This window comes from Megascapheus bottae, chromosome 27 (assembly GCF_031878675.1).
Source record: "Megascapheus bottae isolate mThoBot1 chromosome 27, mThoBot2.hap1, whole genome shotgun sequence".
Taxonomy (NCBI): domain Eukaryota; kingdom Metazoa; phylum Chordata; class Mammalia; order Rodentia; family Geomyidae; genus Megascapheus; species Megascapheus bottae.
In genome coordinates this window covers 16962127-16975437 of record NC_143535.1, presented here as the reverse complement: position 1 = coordinate 16975437, position 13311 = coordinate 16962127, and the positions used below count along the sequence as shown (strand labels likewise).

The 13311-nt window shown below is 41.0% G+C and overlaps 1 protein-coding gene across 2 annotated transcripts in view; it reads left to right on the top strand.

Moving 5' to 3' along the window:
• LOC150045715 (transforming protein p68/c-ets-1-like) overlaps positions 1-10797 on the top strand; it is a 29838-nt gene extending 19041 nt beyond the window's left edge. The window contains exons 3-4 of one of the 2 annotated variants that reach the window (XR_016532835.1): positions 8086-8233; positions 10575-10796. Coding sequence is in view for 1 of the 2 variants with exons in the window: in XM_090319702.1 (XP_090175828.1) it covers positions 8086-8233; positions 10575-10606 (180 nt within the window). In the remaining variant the exon portion in view is untranslated. Of the gene's footprint in view, positions 1-8085; positions 8234-10574 lie in introns of both variants that reach the window. The other variant, XM_090319702.1, reaches the window with a different exon arrangement.
• The last annotated feature ends 2514 nt before the right edge of the window (positions 10798-13311 follow it).

Sequence of the window (13311 nt, the reverse complement as noted above, 5' to 3'; positions counted from 1 at the left end):
TCATTCAGGAGAGCAGAGCTCTCTTGATAGGCCCACAAAAATATCTGCAATCACAACAGCACCTTAGACATTCATAAAGGAAATTACTTGGGTTTTAGAGTGAGAGATCTATGTTAGCTTCTGGATGCTGATTCCCTTGTCACAGACAGAAGCTTAGGCAAAGGGTAACCTCTTGGATGTCAAAGCTTTGGGAGAGAAGTCACTGGAAGGCTTAAATGCGACAGTGCCTGTCAAGTGCCTCCACAAAAATTGCCTCTATTAATTCTTTTTTCCCTTTGTTCACTGTCTTCCATTTTCATTTTTGGTGCACGCACATGTGCTTGCACCTGCACGCACACTACCATGGGAGCTTGAACTCAGTGCCTGGGCATTGTCCCTTAGCTTTTTTACTCAAGGCCAGCCCTCTACCATTTGAGCCACACCTCCATTTCTCTTTTGTTTTTTTTTCTGGTTACACACTTTCCTCCCCAGGCTGGCTTTGAACTTTGATCCTCAGATCTAAGCCTCCTAAGTAGCTAGGATTACAGGCATGAGCTACTACCATGTGGCCTGGGCTTTTTGATTAGGTTGCATAAACACCTAGGACAATGGTAAATATAATATTTCCTTGTTGTCCATACAAGGATGTTATCAGAGCAAGATGGGGGAAAAAATGGAGACATTCTTTCTTATTGGGAAACCTTCTTGCTTCATTGTGGCCCTGAATGAAAAACAGTTCTCTTACCACTAGATCCAAGTTCTCTTTTGATGGGCCAGTGGCTTACAGTCCCTGGTTTTCTTCCCTTGAGTAATTGAAATTTAACTGGACCTCTTTGGGCAGCAATTCTCTTTTTACCCAGGGCTTTAGCTGGTGGCACTCTCTTCACCTCCATCTGGATCCCAGAATTCCCATATATTCATAGGGGAGTCACTGTTCTCCTTGCTTCAGCTACATGTATCCTGATTACTCCTACATGTGGATATTTTTCCTTCTCTTTGGGAGGGCTGGAGGCAGGGCTCTGATGCTCAGAAGCCCTTTTCTTGTCCTGTCCTCCAAGTGTCACAGCCACATCTCAGCAGGTATCATTGTGCTCTTCTTGGCTGGCTCCTGGCTGGCAGGAGGGATTGCAGTATTACTGTTGGGTATGATGCTTGCTGACTCATTGAGCCTAACCAGATGGTCTACACAAGTGTTCAATTAGCCAAAATGGGTGGTTCATGCCTGTAATCCTAGCTACTCAGGAGGCTGAGATTTGAGGATCAGGACTCCAGGCCAGCCTGTGCAGAAAAGTCTATGACACTCATTTCCAATTAACAAGCAAAAGCAAAGTGCCACAAGTGATTCTTTGACTCAACTTGTAGAACACCAACTTTGGGTTAAAAAAAAATGCTAAGAGACAGCTCCCAGGAAATATCGGCACCTAAATAAATAAATAATAAGATTAATTATTTAAAAATTAAATAGCACACTGAAAAATTAAAAAGCACAATTAGATATTCAGATACTCTCTTTCCCCCATAGGCTTCATATTTTTCTTCTTTCAGATCCCTGCTGTGTGTCAGGTCTGCCCTTTCACCAAGGCCCAGGCCTATCACTCCTATTGTTTTAAGAAGAATTTCCTGGCCTTGAGTCTAAAATTAAATTGCCCTTTGAGAGTTTCCTATTTTGTCTGTTCCTGCCTCTCCTGGTTTCGACACTGCCCATTCTTGATCAGGAGAGCTAGGAAGGACTTTTACTCTGCCTCCCTCCCTTCTGCCTCCTATCGAGCAGAATGGTGGCGCCCCAAGAGCCATCTCTAAGCCTCTATGTCCTTCTGAAGCCAAGCACCTCCTAAGCACCTCCTTAGTGGCTCTATGCAGACTGTGTCTAGTTAAATGTAAGAAGATACTGCGTAGAGGGAGTGTAGACTTGGTTAGAAGCCAGTGGATTTGTTCTACCTAGAGTCAAGGAGTGACTGAGGTAAAGAATTGAAGCTAAAGTATGGCTGATCTATTGCTCTCTGTGTTTTAGTCTCTGTCATGTAAGAGTCTGATGACTTTACTACCAAGGTACTTTCCTGAAACATGGGGTCTGTGGGGGCAAAACTATGTTTGGGCATTGTTTCAGAGAGGTGTGAATACTTTTGAAAGGGACATTGTCATGCATTGGCACTGTAATGGACAACTTTTGGCTCTCCATACCCCTCTTCATTCTGTTAGTCTGAAGAAGGTTGTCCAGCCTGATGTCAAGAAGAGAACGTAGGTGGGTCAGAAGAACCCAGTCTTTGAGTTGGCAAAGACCTCTGAGATTGGCGGGGCCAACCTGTGCAGGAAACAAAGTGTAGGGATGCCACAGGTGACACAGCTCCTTGGTGGTAGAGCAGGATTTGAACCCAAGCTTTCTGCTCTAGAGTCTTTCTGTTAGCCTGCAAGAGAATCTCGGACTTCCTAGAAAACAATACATCAATTTTAATGCCAGGATTTATGCACCCATCTTGACTCAGTTACTTCTGGCTTTCAAATGTGTTTAGAAATCGCAGCATCTTAAAAAATATTTATTGTGCTCTCTGTTTATGGCCCAGAGCTAACTATCCCTTAGCTTCAGGATACTAGAGATAACCAAAAGAAAGGCAGAGTTAACCCACAGAGAGACATGCAAGAAAAGTGAGAGGATAAAGAGTGCACAGGCAAGCGAACCACCAGCAATTCCAAGACTAAAGCCAGAGAGACCAGCTGAAGAATAACACACACATTCTTGTAGATTCACTGACCTCATAGGTTTGTGATTTGGAGTCATAAAACTATTCTCCTGGTTTCTCTGCTCCCATTTTATGGGACTCTGAGGGAAAGAGAGAAGAGAGATGATGAGAAAATGAAATGGCTTTGAGATATCACAAAGCAGCAGGGGGAAGAAGAGGTGACTTTGGAGATACAGCAGCAGACAATGGAGAAGGAGAGAGAAAATTTCTACTCCATAGCCTTGAAATGTGAACCATAGAGTGAGGAAGAGGGCACAAACAGGGTTTGTGGTCATCGTATCTCAACCACCTGAATTTGCCATCAGCACCCAGCTTCAACCACTATTGTGTGTGTGCCTTTGACTCTGTGTGTTGGTCCTGAGACTTGAACTCAAGGCCTGGGCTAGCACTCGAATCACAACTCCACTTTCAGCATTTTTTTTGTTTTTTCTGGCTCACTGGAGACAGAGTCTCACAGGCCTTCCTGCCCAGTCTTTGAACTGTGATCCTCAGATCTCAGCTTCCTGAGTAGCTATTGCCAGACAGATCAGTGTTGTAGAGGTCGAAGCAAAGAATCTGAAATCTGACAGAGCAGGCTTAGAATTATGTCTCTGGTTATTTTATGAGGAGCATGGTCTTTGGGCTTTAAAAGTCTCCATTTGTTCTTTGGTGAAATGGAGATGAAAATAGAAATGGTACAAGATTGTGGTGAGAATTAACAGGCCTGTTGTCTGTACTGTGCCTGCCAGCTGTTGCCAACAGCTGTGGGATGTCTGTTGGTTCTATTCATCAGTCACCTTTGGGAGGAAGAGTGAAAAACTGTCAGATGGTTTCCTTAAAACGGTGGCAGAGATTGGGCGTGTGGCTTACATCTCATTGACTCATCTCTGGCTATGGCCAAGAAAGGAAGGTATCAATAGAGTTTGTTTTACGTGCTACCTTTTAAGTTCAATGAGCAAAGGGGCTTTGCCACCCAGATTTTGAACCCACTGATACCTGGATGATTTCTTCTCAAATGGGGGCAGTTTCATAATGAATTGGAATTGGTGATGTGGTTCTCTTTGAGTAAAAACGGCATTTTCGTAGACTATGAGATACTTTTTAAGTCAGTTGTTGAAATGTCAAACAAAGAGGCAGGTGTCTAGATAACAGTACATTGTCAGTGACATGCACTAGCGAAGATGTTGGTGGCTTATGGGAGACTTGTTAAATGCATGGCCTTATTCATTAATAAACAATCCTCTGGCTCCATTGAGGATATCTATAGAGAAAATATGACTTTTAAAAATGCACATTTTATTGGGTATAAGAATCATAGGTTAAAGCCAGCTTGGACAGGAAAGTCTGTGAGATTCTTATCCCCAGTAAACTACTTTAAAAACATAGAGGAAATAGAGGTATGGATCAAGTGGTTAAATGCTAGCTTTGAGCAAAAAAAAAAAAAAGCTCAAGGATGATGTCAAGGCTCAGAGTTCAAACCCCAGGACAAGCATAAAAAATAAATAGATAATGGGCCAGGTGTGTGGCCTAGTGATAGAGCCTAGAATGCACAAGGCTTTGGGTTCGATTTCTTGGTAGCACATACACAATAAAAGGCAGAAGTAGTACTGTGGCTCAAGTGCTCAAGTGATAGAGCGCTAGCCTTGAGAAAGTTCAAGGACAGTGCCCAAGTGCTGAGTTCAAGCCCCAGGACTGGCAAATAAAAGATTAAATAAATAAATAAATAAACCTAGTTTTATATATAAATAAAAATGAACTATCCTTCTTGACAAAAGAACCTCTTTTAGGAAAAAAAAAAAAGATGCTGAGCCCAAAAAGACAGTGACATAAAATTAAGGTGATGCCGTGCATAATTGTCCCACACACTCTGTGAACTGGCATTTGTCACCAGGACACCACCACCATTTTGCAGATTTGAACCTTTTTGTTACCTCTATACCCTCTTGCTCATACTTTGTTTTGCCTCTCTCCTCTGCTGGTTATACTAGATAATTTCCCTTTAATAGTTCTTGGTATATTAAGCCTTGTTTTTCAGTGGCCATAGAAAAGAAGACTCATACTTTTCAATTTGAATTCTATTCATCTGCCGTCTACCACCCTATCAGGGTCTATAACACATGGCCCATCATCTGCATACAGGATTTCCGGTTATACTGCCCACGGCCTGTGACAAAGCTCCTCTTTCCACTTTCCTCTATCATGTCACAAAGATCCTACGGACACAATCTATTGCCACTTTACGAGAACACCCGACTTACCCATCACCACCTTCAAAGGATTTTTTTTGCTTTAAGTAAGCCATGGACATGTATGACCCAAAAGAAGAAAAATATGGGTAACTTAGAGTTCTCCTTCATACCCAAAATTATCTCCCTGGATGTCCTCTTCCTAGGACTCTGATACTTGATATTGAATTTGGAGAAAGGATCTGAAGGATAGGATTGAGAGGCCATGGCTTGACTTACACATGTAAGAAATGAGTGTGTGTGTGTGTGTGTGTGTGTGTGTGTGTGTGTGCGCATGCGTGCGGGTGTGTGTTTTGTCTTTTGCTTGTTTGTTTTTGCTGGTCTTGTGGCTTGAACTCAGGAGGTGGGCATTGTCTTTGGGCTTTTGTGCTCAAGGCTAGTACTCTACCGCTTGAGTCACAGCTCCACTTCCAGCTCTTATGGATGGATAATTGGAGACAAGAGTCTGTCTGATGGAGAAATAATTTTTAAATGGATTGTTTCCAAGTGTTGTGGCTGACATTGTTAATTGTTGGAGAATCAGAAGAACTTCTAGAAGTCACTTTAGGGGCTCACAGCACTAAAAGAAGATGTCAGCAAAATGGTTTAAAGCCAGAATTCAAGAAACTGTATGTGACCCAAGCTTGCAGTGTTTTTTCTAAAAAAAAAATTATTTTTAGTAATAATTGACCTAAATCTCTTGGTTCAAAACATATACAGGCAGAAAAGTTTTTCTCAGGTTTTCAGGGTTCTTGGCAGCAGAAGGCCAAGAACATTAGCCTTGACCTTCATTTAGTTCTCAGAACTAAATGTGGGGTGGTAGAGGGAGCATAGTATTGTGTTCTCAGCCACCCAGAGCAGCTGGAAGATAAACACCCTCAAAGTAAATGCCATCCAGTACCAACTTAAATAATTTTATGAGTATTACAACATACAAGACCCAAGTTCATGGAGTTTTACATTGGGCACAGTGCCTTCCTTTAAGGTTCAGTTGTCACTTGTCTCTGTGCCAATGTATTTTCTGTTTTGGGTTTTTTTTTAGGGTCAGTTCTAAGAAACTTGAACTCAGGCGCTGTCCCCTCGTTTTTTTTGTTGTTGTTGTTGTTGTTGTTCGAGGCTCTCTATCACTTTAACCACAGCTCCATGTCCTACTTTTTGGTGGTTAGTTATAGATAAAAGTTTCATGGACATTTGCCTGCCCTTACTAGCTTTGAATTGCAGTCCTCAGATCTCAGTCTCTTGAGTAGTTAGGACAATAGGTGTGAGCCATGGACCCCTCACTATATTCAATTTTTTTTTAACTGAGATTTGGGGGATGGTGCAAAATAGGGGAGAGTGTGATAAGTGGCTGAATGTAAAATAATGGGCTGACTTCTTATATGCTCAAGAGGAAAGCAGGCATCAAATCCTCCAATCAGAGAATCTATTAAGCTATCTTTTGTCAATATTTCCTAGGAGGTATGCTCCTTAGCATTTCCCATCAATTGTCTTAGTCATATTAAATTCTTTGCAGAGTTTTGTTTCTCTTAATTGGGGTTTTGGTTTCAATGGCAGTGGAAGGGCCAGAAGAGGACTAACTGTAGGGATAAAGAGATAAGAAAAAGACACAAGAGGAAGTTGATTCTTATTTTCAGAAAATCTTTCCATGAATCTGCCTCCTTTTTGTTTTCAATTTCATTTTTTATTTTATTTTATTTAATCTTAATATATAAGGCATTTAAGGAATGCTAAATGATACCTACCTGCTTTTTATTGAGGGTCACTATCTTGAATTTTTGCATGTATTTTATTAATAAGTAAGTTTGTTACATAGTATCCTAGTTTATTTTAATTTTATACTAACAATACTAAACCCTGAACTCAGGGCCTTGTGATTGCTAGTAAGTGCTCTGCTACTTGGGGCATGGATTCAGTCCTTTTGCTGTTACATCATTTCTCAGGTAGTCTCTAGCTTTTTCCCAAGCTGGCCTCAAGAATAATGAGTCTCCTGTTTCTGTTAGCAGAGTAGCTGGGACTACAGGCATGATCCACCATACTCAGCCCTTTTATTTTTACTTACATATAATTGTCTTACACATATTATTTCATGTAAATTGCCTCTTACTTTGTGAAATAAGCAGAATTCTCCCCACTTTCTAACCAAGTAAAATGAATTTAGATTAAGAAGCAAACCAGATTTACATTAGTAAGTGGTGAAGCCAGGACTTGAATCTATGTATGTCTGACTTCATCTGAATTCAAAAGTATGGTTTTACACATTGCACATCATGTTTTTGTTTTTATTTCCCCTAGTCTGTTTCATGGCATAAATCCCCACATATTAGAAGAAAATCTTGTCCAACAACCAATGTCATTAACACTTTTACTCACTATCTGAGAAAAACTAGATGAATTTCAAGCTATAGATCTGCGTTTATTTTTAATTTTTATTCTTTGTGGTGGTACCCATGTTTGAACTTAGAGCCTTGTGCTTGCTCAGCCTCCTTGTTCAGCTGATGCTCTACCTCTTCTGTTGGTTACTTTAGACATGGAGTCCCATGGACTTTTCTGCTCAGGCTCGCTTCACCGTCCTCTGGATCTTAGCCTCTTGAGTAGCTAGCTAGGTTTACAGGTGTCAGCCAACAGCATTAGGTCATTTTTTAAATTTTTTCTTTGGCATTTGCCACCTATCACTTCTCTATATTGGAATGCCTTGTCAGAAGACTGTTTCATAGTGGTTTTATAGGGTAAGGTACCCCCAAAATTAAAATCTAAAAATGTATTTATTTAAAAGATATATCGTTATTGTGTCTTGTTGCTAACTATGAGTCTCGGTTGGAGGGTTCTTAGATTTTGCACCCATTAAGCAATCAATCTCCCATTTGAGCTAAGTTCTCAGCCCAACTTATGAAAGGTGGTCTTTCAGTATATGAAGAAATGAATGGAGATGAAGATACTCATAATCTGAGTCAGAAAGTCTCTTTATTTGTCATGTATTTCAAGGATAAAGGGGAAAAAATCAATAGTTGATTCTGTTCTATCATTTCTGGATAATCTCTCCTCACATATAATTGGATAATAATAAAGAAATCATCATAAATATAGAGACAATAATGAAGTCGTAGCAAATATAGAGATATTTTCCCTCTAAAACATACATATTCTTTTGTTTTTCCTGGTCACAGAGGCAGGGACCTGTAAATACCTTTGAAGATCCTCGAATGACCTGTACTTTCCAGTCGAATTATCACCACCAGCAAAGACTCTGCTACCCATTCTGGGATGAGACGGCGACCCAGGAAGTTCCCACTGGTCTTGAACACTGTGGCTCAGGTAGGGACATCAACAGGAGCTGGGAATGAGGATAGAGTTGATGGATAGGGGAAACTGACAAGGCACACGTTCTCTGAAGTTAACAGCTGCTACGCCTGCGTGGGTATGGGCTATTGTTCTGGTGGAAAGCCCCTGCCTCTGCAATCATTTTGCTTTATTTTGTTCAACAGGAAGATCCAAATCTAAGAACAGGTCCCAAAGAGGTCACTTGAGGTCTGTTTTGTAAATAGTGTTGCCTTCTATGTACTTCCTGACACCGGTTTCTATGACACCATGTCAAGGCTGTTGACAAAGGGCCTACATGTGTTGCAATCATAAAGGATGAATTAGAAAAACAAAGATGTGGGCCTGTGGATTCACCTTACAGACCATAATTGTTCATCATTTCCACTGTTTCCTCTGTGCTTGGCTGCTCCTTTCTCAGTCTATCTCTTCAGTCCTTCTGTCCCAGCATCTCCTCCCTTCTTTTCTGCAGTCCCACTTCTTTCTAGGCTGCTGATTCGCAGTGCTGCCCTCTGGTGAGCAGGAGTCAGATTCCTGCAGAACTTTCTAGAATGAACAGAACTATTCTTTCCAGAGCCTGACCTCTCTTCTGCCTATTCAGGATCTATTCAGTTTCTCACAGAATTGATTCTTCCTTTGTTTACTTTCTAGCATTTCCCTTGTTCCCCCCCTCCCAAAACAAAAATACAAAATGTAAAACATGAGTTCAAAGCAATCAATCAGATATTCAGATTAATTTGTCCTGAACCCATGGTCTGATGTATGTGCCAATACTAAAGCCATTCTAAACTTGATTTTCATTAAGATAAATTTCAAACATTTTAACATCCCTACTCTTGTGAAAATAAAGCGATTCTGAAGAATCGCCTGGGTGTAGCTGTGGGGTGAGGCGAGTTTCTAGAAGCTAACTTAAGTGCAATTTATTTATTTCTTTTTGGTTCAGTATTGATTTTTAGAATAGTAGAGAAAATAAAACAAGCCTTAGCTTTAATAATTATGCTTCATCTATCATCAGAAATAGACACAGTACAGGATAAGATGCCATTGCACTTGCAAGGGTCTGCTCAGTGTAATCAGAGAAGCCAGAGGGCTGCTTTCCAGTTGGTTGACTCTTCTCTAGGAAAGAATGAATTCAGTCTCTGTGTCCCATGCTCTCCTCACTCAGGAGCCAACTGATCTTTCAGGGATTCTTTAACATTACCCTGGATTTTGGGCATAATAACATTTACGTGATCACATTCTGTGTGTAACTGTGATCCTTCATCCACAAACACAAAGACCCCTGTGACATACCCGTTTCATGAGAAGGTCAGAAACATTCTGGATACCTATTCAACTTAAGGACTTAAAACACGAAGATGTGAGTAACAGTGACCTTTAAAAATTCTAAGCCAAAGTAGATTGTATTTGTGTAGGCAGAAGATCAAAAGGGTTGTGTCTGTATTTGTATAATTCTTGAACACAATGTCACAAGGCTTATTTTTTTTTTTTTTGCCAGACCTGGGGCTTGAACTCAGGGCCTGGGCACTGCCCTTGGACATTTTTTTGCTCAAGGCTAGTGCTCTGCCACTTGAGCCACAGCAACATTTCTGGCTTTTTCTGAATATGTGATACCAAGGAATCAAACCTAGGGCTTCCTGCATGCTAGGTGAGCACTCTGCCACTAAGCTATGTTCCCAGCTCCAAGGCTTAAATTTTCTATTTCCTAGCACAACTCAGGTTAAAGCTACCCAGCCATAAACTTCCAGCTCCATCTGCTTGCTACAAATTACATCTTATTGTGACTGTGTCTGAACTTGACTAAGGCCTTATCTCTTCTTCACAGCAAATAAGCATGGCCCTCTATCACTGCATGTGTGTGTGTAGGAAATTTGAGCTTAGGGACTGGGCACTGCCCCTTAGTTATTTTTTCTCAAACCTAGAACGCTATCACTTGAGCTATAATTCTACTTCTGTGGTTTTGGTGCCTATTTGTAGAGAAGAGTTTTATAGACTTTCTTGCCTGGGGCTGCCTTCGAACCTCCATCCTCAGATCTCAGCTCAGTTCCAAGCCTCTTGAGTAGCTAGAATTACACACATGAGCTACTAATGTTCAACATCTCAAACAAGAATTAAATAAACTTATGGGGTTTTTTTGTTCTTTTTTTAAAAAGATTTTTATTAGCATTGATTTTTACATCATATTTCAAATGTCATGTTTAACAACTGGCACATGGATTTTAGAACATAAATGAAATTAAGCTGAGGGTTTGTATGTCATAGATACACATGATTTTTTTTATTTTCTTCCTTATTAAAGTTCCCAAAGCTACAAAACAAAGTTGTTTCTTTGTTTCAGAATTCATGAGACAGTATCTATGCAATGTATGAAGGTTGGTGAACCGTCCAGATGAAGGAGTCCTAGAAATTCTTTCTGGGCTGTGGTCCAATTTATGGTGATGGTTGTCCTTTGGAAAGCCATCATGGAGTCATCAGAAATGGGGACAAAGACGTGGACCAACCAATATGCTGTGGCATATTTCCTAGGAGATGTATTGAATAAAAAGAAAGAGAGAAAAACATACTCCACTTATGGTTTTTTCTTTTTTCTGCCCCAATCTTCTTTCATCCTATTTATAACTTCAGTTTCCTTCCCGTTCTCCATCTCATGGCTACTTCCCACCCTCCTCCCCCTGGATATTTGTGCTCTCCAAAGGGATGAATGAACATCTTTTCCAAGGATTTTGCATCTGTCGGAGACTGGAAAACCAGCAGGGGCGGGGGATGGAGGAGTGAGTGGTCAGCTTCCTTACAGCATCCTTCATTGGAATGTTGTAACTACTCACTAATAGGCAGAGGCAGAGGCAGAGGAGGAAGAGAGGAAGAGCTGGGGAAAGCACAAAAGATAGGAGTTGGGGAAAAGCCTGGACAGGTGATAGGAAAGATGAATAAACCAGGATCATCGACAGCCACCTGGAAAGAATAGATGATAAAAAGGGACACACAGGAAGACAGATGCAGTGGGTGGAATTGGACAGGAAATGAAGGTGGGTATGGTGAAGAGAGGTAGATCACAATGGGGAGAGATTATGAATGATGAATTGGGGAGGTGGGGAGTGGGGAGCCTGGAAAGAAAAGACAAGGCAACAAGAAGAGGGAGAGGGATGACATGAAAGAGAAAAATAGATGATTCTGAGAGCATTAACTATCCAGCTAAAAAGGGAAGGCACATTTGCATGCAATTGCCTGTGCAGCTGTACATTTCTTCATGACAATCTTGTAGTCATCATTTTCTTTCATTTTTACCTCCTCCTCCTTCCCCTCCTCCTCCCTCTGCCTTAGCCCCCTCCTCCCTCACAGCCTGGAGCCATTATGTAAGCCAATGGGGGCTGTGGGCTGGTGTTCTGAATGAATGAATGGACCCTTTCTGTCCCGGCTTCTCGTCATCCTTCTGTCAGGGAACTTTGTGAATCAATGAGCCCCTTACATGAGACAGGGCTGAAATGTCTGTGGCTGTTTATAGTCTGACTGGAGTGACTCTCCCTGATCTTGCCTGTTCTGTTCCATTCCTCTCTTCCATTCGCTTCAGCCCTCTCTTCAGCCTTCTTCCTCATCATAACCAGAATCACTTTGTGTGACAAGATTTTGCTACCTGTCTCAAAGAGATCCTTTGTGAGCTACCAGCATCGTACTTCGAAGTCACTAGCACTTTGCTGTCACTATTATGACTAGTTCTTTTGCACAGACCTATGGAGAAGTGACAGGATAGAGGAGACCATTCTCTGATAGAAACAGGAAGCCTCAGAATAGTGTCTAGACCTGGCCCCTGTCATTCATGTAAAGTCTAGTTTTCTATTGAAATCCAGAAATACTGTTTATCAGACAGAATGGAAGCATAAGGCTCTAACACCACTAGAACAAACAAACAATAGAAAGAACGAAAGAAAGAAAGAAAGAAAGAAAGAAAGAAAGAAAGAAAGAAAGAAAGAGAAAGAAAAACAAATCCAGGACATGAACCAGACTGTTGCTTTGCAAGCCATTCCTTACCTGTGGCCTTAGATGACTTGGTTTTCCTCATATATAAAAGAGATTTCTTAAAGCGTGTTCCCCAGACCACCAGCAACAATACTATTTAAAAATTGGTAGAAGTTCAAAATCTTAACCCCTACCTTACACCTCTCCAACCAGGAACTCCTGAGGCGCAAAATCTCCTGGAGTGGGATGTAGCTCCATGGCAAAACTTGTATCTAGCTAATGCAACATTCTGGATTCGATCCCAGTATGCAAAGAGAAAAGACACACACACACACAAAAAAAAAATCTCCTGGAGGTCTTTAACACAGCCTTAATCTAAAAAGGATTTCCGATTCAGTGGGTTAAGGTTAGAGTTCAGGAAAGTACATTCTTTTTTTTTTTTTCTTATTTTCGATTTGGCCTGTATTATTTAAATACATTTATTTACGTAGCAATTACTGCCTCTATCACAGGTCCTGCTTCCCTTATTCCCAGAAAGTAGCATCCCCAACAGGTTTCCTTATTCAGCTGTGTAATTTTAGGAACATTTCTATTAGTATATATGAATTATATCCACTGGGGTTTTACTACAGTATTTCCATACACACCTGCAATGTCCTCTGACCAAACCTACCTCCGCTCTCCCTCTCCTTCATGCTTCTGGTCTTGATGTTCTAGTTCATCTGTGTCTATAGCATATTTCAACCAAAGTCACCCTCCCTTACCCTCTCCTTTCTCTCTCCCCTTCCCACTACCATCCACTTTCCATCAGAATCTGTTACAATTATTATCCTTTATTTCCTTCGGTGAATATTAGTTGTACACAGGGATTTCACTGTGATATGCCACACATGCATTCTAATACACTTTAATCACCTTAGCCCTCTCTACCAGTATTCTTTTCTTCCATGTGCCCCCTGTCCTCTAGTTCAACAGATTATATCTTCTTCACTAAAAAATTCTCTTATACTTCCTCCTTCCCCCAGGTCATCACAAATACTACCACAGGGGTGTGTGTGTGTGTGTGTGTGTGTGTGTGTGTGTGTGTGTAAAATGTATCTTTTAGGACTAAGTGCTGAATA